The 10,414-nt window shown below is 49.8% G+C and overlaps 1 protein-coding gene across 1 annotated transcript in view; it reads right to left on the minus strand.

The window, feature by feature from the left end:
• Window positions 1–9,849, minus strand: part of LOC130119202 (mucin-4-like) — a 27,285-nt gene extending 17,436 nt beyond the window's left edge. Inside the window, 4 exon segments of the mRNA XM_056287632.1 lie at window positions 3,641–3,808; window positions 9,187–9,252; window positions 9,254–9,484; window positions 9,487–9,849. Coding sequence (XP_056143607.1) covers window positions 3,641–3,808; window positions 9,187–9,252; window positions 9,254–9,484; window positions 9,487–9,747 — 726 coding nt within the window. The 5' untranslated portion in view covers window positions 9,748–9,849.
• Between the last annotated feature and the right edge of the window lie 565 nt (window positions 9,850–10,414).

Here is a 10,414-nt window from a genome sequence, read left to right on the forward strand (position 1 = left end):
ACATGCTACGTCCCCCTGGTGAAACTGGAGTAGCGTCCGGGACGGCTCGGAAGAGTGGGGTAATTGGCCGGATACAATTGGGGAGAAAAAGGGGGGGGGGTTAAAAAAAGAACACAGCAGGCAGGTTCAGTGTCATCCTAGACGTCATCAAGTGTAGTGAGAATTGTTGTACCTGGCAACCTGTATCTGCGAATGAATGATTTCGGTGTCAGTTATATCAGCAAGTGATATTCTCCTTAGAAATATCCACTCACGAGCACACCTGGCATGGCGAGGCCTCCGCCTGGCATGGCGAGGCCTCCGCCTGGCTACAAGCACTGCAGGTAATTTTGAGGGGTTAGTTGCGTGATGGAATAAGCAGCATGTGAGCGTTGTCTGCTCATCATGGAGCTGACCAGGTGCTAGCTTCATGGAGCTGATCAGGTGCTAGCATCATGGAGCTGACCAGGTGCTAGCATCATGGAGCTGGTCAGGTGCTAGCATCATGGAGCTGACCAGGTGCTAGCATCATGGAGCTGACCAGGTGCTAGCATCATGGAGCTGATCAGGTGCTAGCATCATGGAGCTGATCAGGTGCTAGCATCATGAAGCTGACCAGGTGCTAGCATCATGGAGCTGACCAGGTGCTAGCATCATGGAGCTGACCAGGTGCTAGCATCATGGAGCTGATCAGGTGCTAGCATCATGGAGCTGATCAGGTGCTAGCATCATGAAGCTGACCAGGTGCTAGCATCATGGAGCTGACCAGGTGCTAGCATCATGAAGCTGACCAGGTGCTAGCATCATGGAGCTGATCAGGTGCTAGCATCATGGAGCTGACCAGGTGCTAGCATCATGGAGCTGACCAGGTAGTAGCATCATCTGGAGCGCCAGTTGGGCTGGTTTGGTTGATCTTGTTTGAATGTCAACATTGTGTGTGTGTGTGTGTGTGTGTGTGAGTGAGTGAGTGAGTGTTTGACTGGATGAGGAAATTTGCATTAAGTGTGGGTCTTCAGTTAAAGGGAAGAGTAACAGCCTTCCACAGTGTTTCTAAAGTGAGACTGAATGAGAGAGAAAGGTACAGAGAGAGAGAGAGAGACAGACACAGAGTGATACAGAGAAAGAGATAGCGAAAGAGAGACAGACAGAGAGCACTACAGAAAGAGAGCGAGAGACAGACACAGAGTAACAGGAAATGGACGACGCAGGTAAGCTGCGGGTGGTGCTGAGGGGGGCAGCGGCGAGCATTGCAGCAAGATTTATACTTTCCTGCCACAACCTGAGAGAGTGGGTGACGGCACCTGTTGCTACTGTTGTTGTTTGATATAATAATTATTGTTGTTGCTGCTGTTATTATTATAATCATTGTTGTATTGTGTTGTTGTTTTACATGCTTTGGCAATATGTACACATATGTCATGCCAATAAAGCACATGTTGAATTGAATTGAATTGAATTGAATTGACAGACACAGAGAGAGCGAGATAGAGAGACAGACCGACAGAGAGCTACCGAGAGAGAGACAGACAGACACAGAGCGCTACAGAGAGAGAGAGATAGCGAAAGAGAGACAGACAGAGAGAGGGCGATACAGAGAGATAGACAGACAGAGAGCTACAGAGAGAGAGACAGACAGACACAGAGCGCTACAGAGAGAGAGATAGCGAAAGAGAGACAGACAGACAGAGCGATACAGAGAGATAGACAGAGAGAGAGCTGCAGAGAGAGAGACAGACACAGAGAGAGAGATAGAGAGACAGACAGAGAGCTACAGAGAGAGACAGGCAGACAGAGCGATACAGAGAGAGAGAGAGAGAGGGAGAGGGAGCGAGACAGAGACATTAGCGAGTGAGAGCTACAGAGAGAGAGAGAGAGAACTTGCGTTTAACCAGGCACATCATAAAAACCTCATGAACTTCTATTTTGTTATCTTTCCACCCGGGCGAAGTGTTGACAAGATAGTTTGTGTTCTGCTGAGAATTCAGACTTGGTACATTTTACACATCTTCTAATGCTGGCTTATGTAAGAGCATTGCTCATCCACAAATATTGAAATAAAGAACACTTTTAGTTGCTCATTTACTGTCTGGCAGGACAAAATTTTTTTTAAAGGTGGTTAGCATTTTACATCTTCGTCATAGCAGCCAAACGAGGAAGAAGAAGTTGTTGTGTCTAATGAGCAGATATGACAGAATGAGCTGGCAGAAGATCTTTACCAACAGATAGTATAGCATCAGTAAGTCAGACTCAGGTTCAGACAGGTTTGTTTGTTTGGCGGTGGTGCTGACACAGCAGGACTGGTGACTCCGGTTCATTTTAAATGGATCACTACTATCTGGAGCGGTAAAATGCCAATGGAGTTACAAACATCATCATAGCTATCAGTAAAGCAAACCAAAAACAGCGGTCTCCAGGATAATCTGAATGCGATGTGTGGAGGTGTGGGAAGATGGCGGCGCGAACTCACATTTGCGGCGGGCTCACCCAGTACCGACTATGCGAGTGTCTTTGGCCGTGTCTAGGTCTTACGTTTGTGTCACTGTGTGAAATTTTTATTTTGATCGTCGAGTTCGTTCAATGGCTGGGAGAGCTGGTGTTGGATCAGCTAAGAGAGCTTGGTCTGCCGTGTCCTGTGGGCCCAGGGACCACGGCCCTGCCCGGAGCTGTGCCCGAGAGGAAACACCGAGGCGGTCTGGCGGTGGCCTCGCCTGACGTCGACTGTGCAGTGTTTTTGTCTGCATTTGTGTCGTCGTGTGGAGTGCGGGGGATGTGTGTCGAAGGTGTCTGGCTAGGACCACGGACCCACGGGCCCAAGGACCACGGCACTGGCCGGAGCTGCACGTGAAGAGGAAACACTGAGGGCAGTCGGACAGGATGCGGAAGCGGGGCAGGCTAAGCTAACTGCTAGCCCATGCAGACCGGCAGTTCCGACAGTCATCCTGGCTGGCGTTCGTTCTCCTGGACAGAGGGATTTTTTGGACTGTGTTGCACTGAGTGAACTGTGTTGTTAACTATTTGTGTTTTTTTTTGTTCTCTCTGTTTTAGTATGTTTTTGGTGGTGTCATTTTAGAGAAATTTTGGATGTGTTTTTGTCTTTTGTGTCGCACGGCTGTCGGCTGGGAGGGACGAAATTTTGTTTCTTTGTGTATGCAACTGCGTGTAAGAAATGACAATAAATTATTCCTGATTCTTGATTCCTGATTATAGCATCTCATCTCATCTCATCTTCAGCCACTTCTCCGGGGTCGGGTCGCGGTGGCAGCAAACTAAGTAGGGCACTCCAGACATCCCTCTCCCCAGCAACGCCCTCCAGCTCATCCTGGGGGATCCCAAGGCGGTCCCAGGCCAGATTGGACGTGTAGTTCCTCCAGCGAGTTCTGGGTCTACCCCGGGGTCTCCTCCCAGTTGGCCGTGCCCGATAAACCTCCAAAGGAAGGTGCCCAGGAGACATCCTAATCAGATGCCCGAACCATCTCAACTGGCTCCTTTCGATTATAGCATTAATTCCTAAAAAGATGACTTGACAACAACACCAGTGGTGACAAATATGGATGCCCAAGGAGTTGCAACTTCCAAGTTCCCACCATTGACAACACACACCTGCACAGCGGCCTAATAATGACAAACGGCCCTCTAGAAAAAGTGTGGGTCGCTCTCTCACCTTCAGGTGTCCTGCGTGCATGTTGGCCCTCTCACACATCGACAGGAAGTGAGTTAGCGCGGTGCGTTCCAACAGGATGTAGACGGACACCCTCCTCTTGAAGCTGGCGTCCAGCAGGTCCCTGAAGATGTCCACGTCTGTAAACGCGTCCATCACCACTGCTATCACCTACAGGCATGCACAGCAACAACACTCAGTAACACACAAACAGTCTCATACACAAAGCACGCTCAAAGCCAGGTGTACATGCTACACATCTGGGGCGGAGGCCATTGCCGGTGTGTGTACTCTGCAAACTCCAGTAAAACGCATTTACTTTGTCTGCAAAAATGAAACAAGTTGTGTAACTGAGGGGAATTTTGTCATGTGTCGGTTTGGCTAATGGAAAGAATTATGACAGAGACGACAATTTATGGCAGCAACGCATTTTCTATATAAATGACATTTGACTTGTTTGACTCGTGAATCATCCTGAGGAAAATGCCCTGAAGAGTTTGCTATCAGCACATAGCAACTGTAAAATCACTGGTTCCAGTAAAACATGATTTAAACCTATGGCATTGGACGAGTCAGCCGCTCGCACTGGCACAGACCCACTCAAACACACATCCATACATACACACCCTGGCAGTAATGAATACAAAAAATGCAGCTTGCAACATATGCATGCCAACAACACGCCCACCCATACACACACACACCATAAATCCTGTGTGCTCCCATGCTGTTGGTACGGTTACAATCCAGTGCGAGAGGCTCTGTCCAACCGCTGATAATGCAGCGTAATCTGGCTGCACTTTGCCTCGTTGTCTGACTCTGCCAGCGAGCTGTACTCTGATCTGAGACCGATGAGAGCCGCGGCTGCTAACGCCAACATTTTGTCAACATTACAGTTAATCCTCTCAGAACGTCCAGCAGGCCAGGGCGGTGAAGTGTTTTGTTCGCTGGCCGAAGTGTTCGGTAAAATCTCAAAAGAGTCTTCCGGCCAATTACACAGTTTCCCCAGAAAGCTTTCCGGTCTATCGGGCTCCATAACAATCCTGTTCCCACCTCCCCCACCCGTGCCCCACTTCCCTGCTTACCCCCCCACCCTCTTGATTCAGTACCACAATTCCCAGATAGCAGACACATTTGGGCCTAATCCGGGCCACTTTTGGCACTTGTGGCTCAGTTACGGCACTGGCAACTGTTGTGTGGGCCAGACGTGGCCCAAATGTCATAACCCGGGCCTGGCTTGGGTTACGGCAAGTGTTGTGTGGGCCAGACATGGCCCCACATGTAATAAACCGGGCTTGACTTGGGTTACAGCACATACTATGTGGGCCAGATGTGATCCGAGTGTGGCTGAGTTGAGGCAGCCACACTCACCCTGAGTCAACACCGTCATTCAAGGCCGAATGTGGGCGGTAAGATAACTGCAGATGTGGGCCATATTTGGGCCAAAGATTCTTTGCTATCTGGGTTACCACTTGTCCCCTCCCTTCACACACCCCTCACCACTACGCCTCTTCCCTGCCCCCACTCCCTCCTGCCCCCCCCCTCCCCTCGGCCACCCATACCTACTAACACAGATCTATTATATCTGATAGGTCCCTTATAGTTGTGCTGTTGCCACAATGCTGTTTTCCCTCCAGGAGGAACTATTTGGACATTGTTGTAAAATTGTTAGAGGTCAGAAACAACTTCTGTTATGGATATGTCTAACAAACGTTTCATACTGGGTCTCTCTACACCACGGGTTCCCATATTTTCTGAAAGATCCTTGTTTTTTTAAACAACTCACCAGACAGCTTCTTTTTAAGCCCAGAAGCTAATACCTCTAAATCAACAAACACGGGTTTGCAAGCGGGACGCCGCATATTTCCATGTCAGCGAAAATGACAGATCCGCCCCAGAGCTGTATGTATTGCTACGTTTACACGAGCCTAATATTCTGAATATAATGGGTTTCAAAGCCCAAACGCTCCCATTTAAACACCTCAGTCAGAATACCCAGGCCCAAACCTATTGACATTTCGATCGGTTGCAGGGGGGTGGTTTAAACGTTTTCGTCAACCGATCAAAAGAAAAATGGTACCGTGTCAGTGACTCAACCCGATTACTTTATGGCTGCGTTCTTTCTGCGCATGTGCATGCCCTGCTGAGTCATTTCCGGCTCTCAGCTGATGGCGGTTTTTAGGGGTCCAAGCAGCGAAGCTGGTGGAACCCTATTGTATTTGTTGGGATTATTATTATTATTGTTCTCCGCTAAAAGTGTGTGAGGCTCAGCAACCGTAAGTCCTAGACCAACCAACTTTGGTACGTGGATTCCTATGGCCCCCCACTACTCAGGCACCACAAATCACCTATGTCAGCCAGATGGTGGCGCTATAACAAAGGGTCATGCGTAACTCCCACACCATAAGTCAGATCGACACAAAACTGCACAGACCTATGCATCTGAATGCGCTCTACAACTTTGTTATCGGGACCACATTTGTCAGCCATATAGTTTGCCCGCCATTTTGACTTGTATTAGTTTGGGCGCGGTTTCTCAGCTAAAAGTGTCTGAGGCTCAGCAATCATAAGTCCTAGACCAACCAAATTTGGTAGGTGTATTCATACGGCCCCCCCACTACTCTGGCACTACAAATCACCCATGTCAGCCAGATGGTGGCGCTATAACAAAGGGTCATGCGTAAAAGGCCACAACTCCCACAGCATAAGTCAGATCAACACAAAACTTAATCGACCCATGCATCTCAATGTGCTCAACAACTTTAGTATTGGGACCACCTATGTCAGTCATATAGTTTGCCCGCTATTTTGACTTATTGGGTGTGGAAGCGCTGCAGCTCTACATACCACACGCCAGGACACCTGGGTTTAACGACATACTTTTTCTTTTTACGGCAGTCGTCTAGGTCTAGGACACAGGCGACCCAAGTAATCCGACACTGTCATATCTAGTTGGAAACTCGGGTAGGCTGCTGTTTCTGAAGCAAGATTCTTCAATCTTTATTACATTACCAGCAGCGGTTTAGTCTCATGTTGAAACGGTAGTCTATTACAGGCCAGGTGTATAAAAGGCCCCTACGTATCATAGCGTTCATTACTTACGCTGGGTGAAGGTATATGATCATGAAGACAAAACCATTCAAATTGCTCCATAGGGGGCGCCACAGTGCCAATGCTTGGACCCCTCCCAACGCCGCTTGCGGCTTTAATTTTTTTTATTGTTGCTCTGCTTCCTCGCTTTTCAACTTTTAACAACTTTTGGTTGATTTTATGGTTTCCTGTACTATTTGATGGATTCTGTCTGATCGTCGGTATCCAGCGCTTTACCTGTGGCCCCCGTCCGTAGGTTAGTGGCTGTGTCAGGATGGGCATCCGATGTAAAACTTTGCCGAATCAGTATGCGGATTGACAAGACCACACCGGATCGGTCGAGGCCAGTATTGGTGCTGTGCCCCCACAGGGTACCGATGGAAACTAAGATCCGCTGGGGCGACCCCTGAAAAACAGGGAACATGCTGAAAGAAGATGTCATCTGTATGTGGCTTGAGCCGTGTTGGACTCACCCCTCAGCCATGGCCGTGATCGACGGTTTTTTTTATACTTCCTCGCTGAGCTTTTTGTCTAATTTCCGGAAGTACCGCCCATTATTGTGTCATTCGTGAACAGATTCTACTGTCGCTCGACTGTGGCTACCCTACACTCGGACTGGGCTTTCTTGGCATTGCCCACGATCGCCGATCCCTGCATTGGTACCGCTAGCGGATTCTGCTGCTAGTCGGCACCAGCTTGTTTTAAGCACTGTAGCTAGCTAGTTCCCCGAGATAAGAGGCTTTCTCTCCAGGAGTCCAGAATTTTCTTGCCTGTGTCAGTCGCGGTATGCCACTTGACAGACTGACTTCCTTCTCCCTCACAAAAGTCGGGCTGTATCTAGATCAGACCCAATGTGAAGACTGCCAGCTGTCCAAGAAGGTGAACAGGAAGACTTAAAGAATTGAACATTATTGGACGCTTAGGTGGGAAAATAAGAACTAACGACCTATTCAAACAAGTGCACAATTAAATGCATGTAAACACCGGATTGTATTGGATCACATTCCATGTGGACAGTTGACCAGAAACCTTCAGTCAGGATGAAAAAAGTGTGCATGCAACTGCAGCTACTGTGAATGGAAAAGACTGCTTTGCGTCAGCAATGTGTCAGGTTGGACGGGCAGTCAGAGAACTCAGCACAATAACAGGCCTACATACTTGGACTGTAAGAAAATATTGATACGCCTGAGTATCAAGATGCTATCTTTCCCAGTATTGTATCTGTCCGTTATCCAAACCGCTTATCCTACTCTCACGGTCGTGGGGATGCCTGGAGTCTATCCCAGCTGACAGTATTTTATCGACTTGCAAAAACACGACACCGATTCTTAAAGATGATGCAACGGCTGTCACAGCCTCTCGCCCTTGACATCAAAGCGATCGCACTTGACACCTGCTACACCAGCTGACACCTGCTACGCCAGCTGACACCTGCTGTCCCCCCCTTCACCCCGGCAATCGCCCTCACCCTTAAAAGGCCTCCACTATGGACCAGTCTTCGCTGGAACGTCGCCATTCATGGACTTCTGCCTGCCTGCCTACCTGCCACAGAGCCACCTCCTGCTCTACCCCCCGAGATCGGTCACTTCAATAAAGACTGGATTCTTTCCTTACCTGGTTGTCCCGTCTGCTTTTGGGTTCTTTCCCGATACGTGACAACGGCACTACTTTATGGTATGGTTCCCACCTCTGGCCACTAGGTGGCAGGTGCAGTATTGTAACAGGGCAACAGAACCACAACAGCCACACTAGCTATGGCTCTGATTACTCAGATTTAATTAAATTACCTGAAATATTGCAGTGTTTGTACTGTAGCTCAACATATCGAATCGTAACGTTTGTATCGTGATACGAATCGTATCGCCAAATTCTTGCCAATACACAGCCAGTCACGTACAAGTTGCCATAGTGACACGGAATGGACTGCAGTTTATGTAGTGCTTTTCTAGCTTCACCAGCCACTCAGAGCGCGATTAATGCCGTACACCCTCCCACACTCGTATAGCGACGGCGGTGTCAGCCATGCGAGGTAACAACCAGCTCACCAGGAGCAGTTAGGGGTCTAGGTGTCTTGCTCAGGGAGACCGCGACACTTTTGCCAGGAGGAACCGAGCATCAAACTGGCAACCCTCCAGTTACCAGACGACCTGCTCTAGCCCCTGAGCCGCTGCTGCTCCCGTACTTATTTAAAGTAATGCGTTTAAATAAACGTGTGCCAATGATAGTCTTTGTCCGTACCCATGTGCCATTACATTTCACGTAGTACGCAGTAACTGCGTAACCGGGTTTAATTGGTGAGACTTGATTTTTGGCAACAAATCTCCACAAGTAGGACAACAAAGACTGTCGTTCATTTGAATCACCTGGAAGAGGCTTGATATAGGAGGCGCTAGTGGGAAGGACAAGTAATGCTAAACTGTGACAACGCCAGAAGATAATGATCAGCGGTGTGAGGGTACCTTTTGCGCCTGCGCAATTGCTTTCCGAACGACCTCCTTGATGTGCGCCTGGCCGTCCAGCGGGGGGCTGCGCGTACACGTTGACGCGCGTCACCCCCCTGTAGGCCGCGCAGTCCGGCCAGCCGAGGTCCAGGTCGGGGACGGACACGTCGGACACGTCCGGCCAGTAATGTAGGGACAGCGACTCCGCGTCGTCCGCGTCCTCCCTCTGCCGGAGCTCCGAGCCCGGGTCGTACCGCTCCACCGCCGCGGTCAGGACTTCCTGCTCCGGCTCCGACAGGAAGCCCCGCACGGCGCGCGCCCCGCAGGAACTTGGCGAACGCCCTCGCGACCGTCCCGGAGGAGAGCCTCCAGCGCGAGCCGCTGGTCCTCACAGTAGAAGAATTCCGTTTTGGACTCGTGCGTCCGCGGGTTGACGTGGCCGTCTTCCAGACATTTCGTCTGGGACAGAGACATGACGGAGGACGGCGGGAGCCAAAGTAATGGGAGACCGAGTCGCTCGTTAATCGGGGTGTCCTCCGGAACTTCTGCGGACTTGGCGCGCGCGGGCGGGGGTTGCATCAGCGCGCTCGTCGCCCTCGTCCGCGGTTTTGTCGCCGGTACTTGTGCAACTTGTTGCGCACGAGCTCTTCGTTAGGATATCCTCATTATTGTTATTATCATTATTATTGTTGTTCGTTCATTTGTCCGTGCGGGGCTAACGCGTGTCCATGATCATCTCTTGCCGGTCCAAACACACTCTTGTTCCTCCAGTAGCGCGGTAAGAGTGACACACACACAGACACACACACAGACACACACACACCGCTGACTGGCAGGTGTGACCTGGGAGCGCACACCTCTGCCACGTGACCCACGGGACTCCGCCAAGGGGTGTGTGTTTGTGTGTCGAGAGAGAACTCGGTGTGTGTGTGTGTGTTTGTGTATGTGTGTGTGTGTGTTTATTTGTTACACGCGGAAAACAACATGATTATAAGCACAAGGTAAAAGGAAAGACAAAAGCAAAACGACTGGAAATCCAAATTTGCAGGAGGAACTAAAAAAAATCCCCATGGGGCTTGTCGAGCTCTGCAAGGAGTTCCCCAAAACCCCCGGACTGAATCACAAATCAAGCAACACTACACGTCACAACACACAGGTAACACAGTAGCCACAATTAAACGGGGTGGGGGTGTGAAGAGAGACCTGGCTGAGAAGCATCCCACTTAATTGTGTTTGTGTTGTGAAA

The sequence above is a fragment of the Lampris incognitus genome, chromosome 10 (assembly GCF_029633865.1).
Source record: "Lampris incognitus isolate fLamInc1 chromosome 10, fLamInc1.hap2, whole genome shotgun sequence".
Classification (NCBI taxonomy): domain Eukaryota; kingdom Metazoa; phylum Chordata; class Actinopteri; order Lampriformes; family Lampridae; genus Lampris; species Lampris incognitus.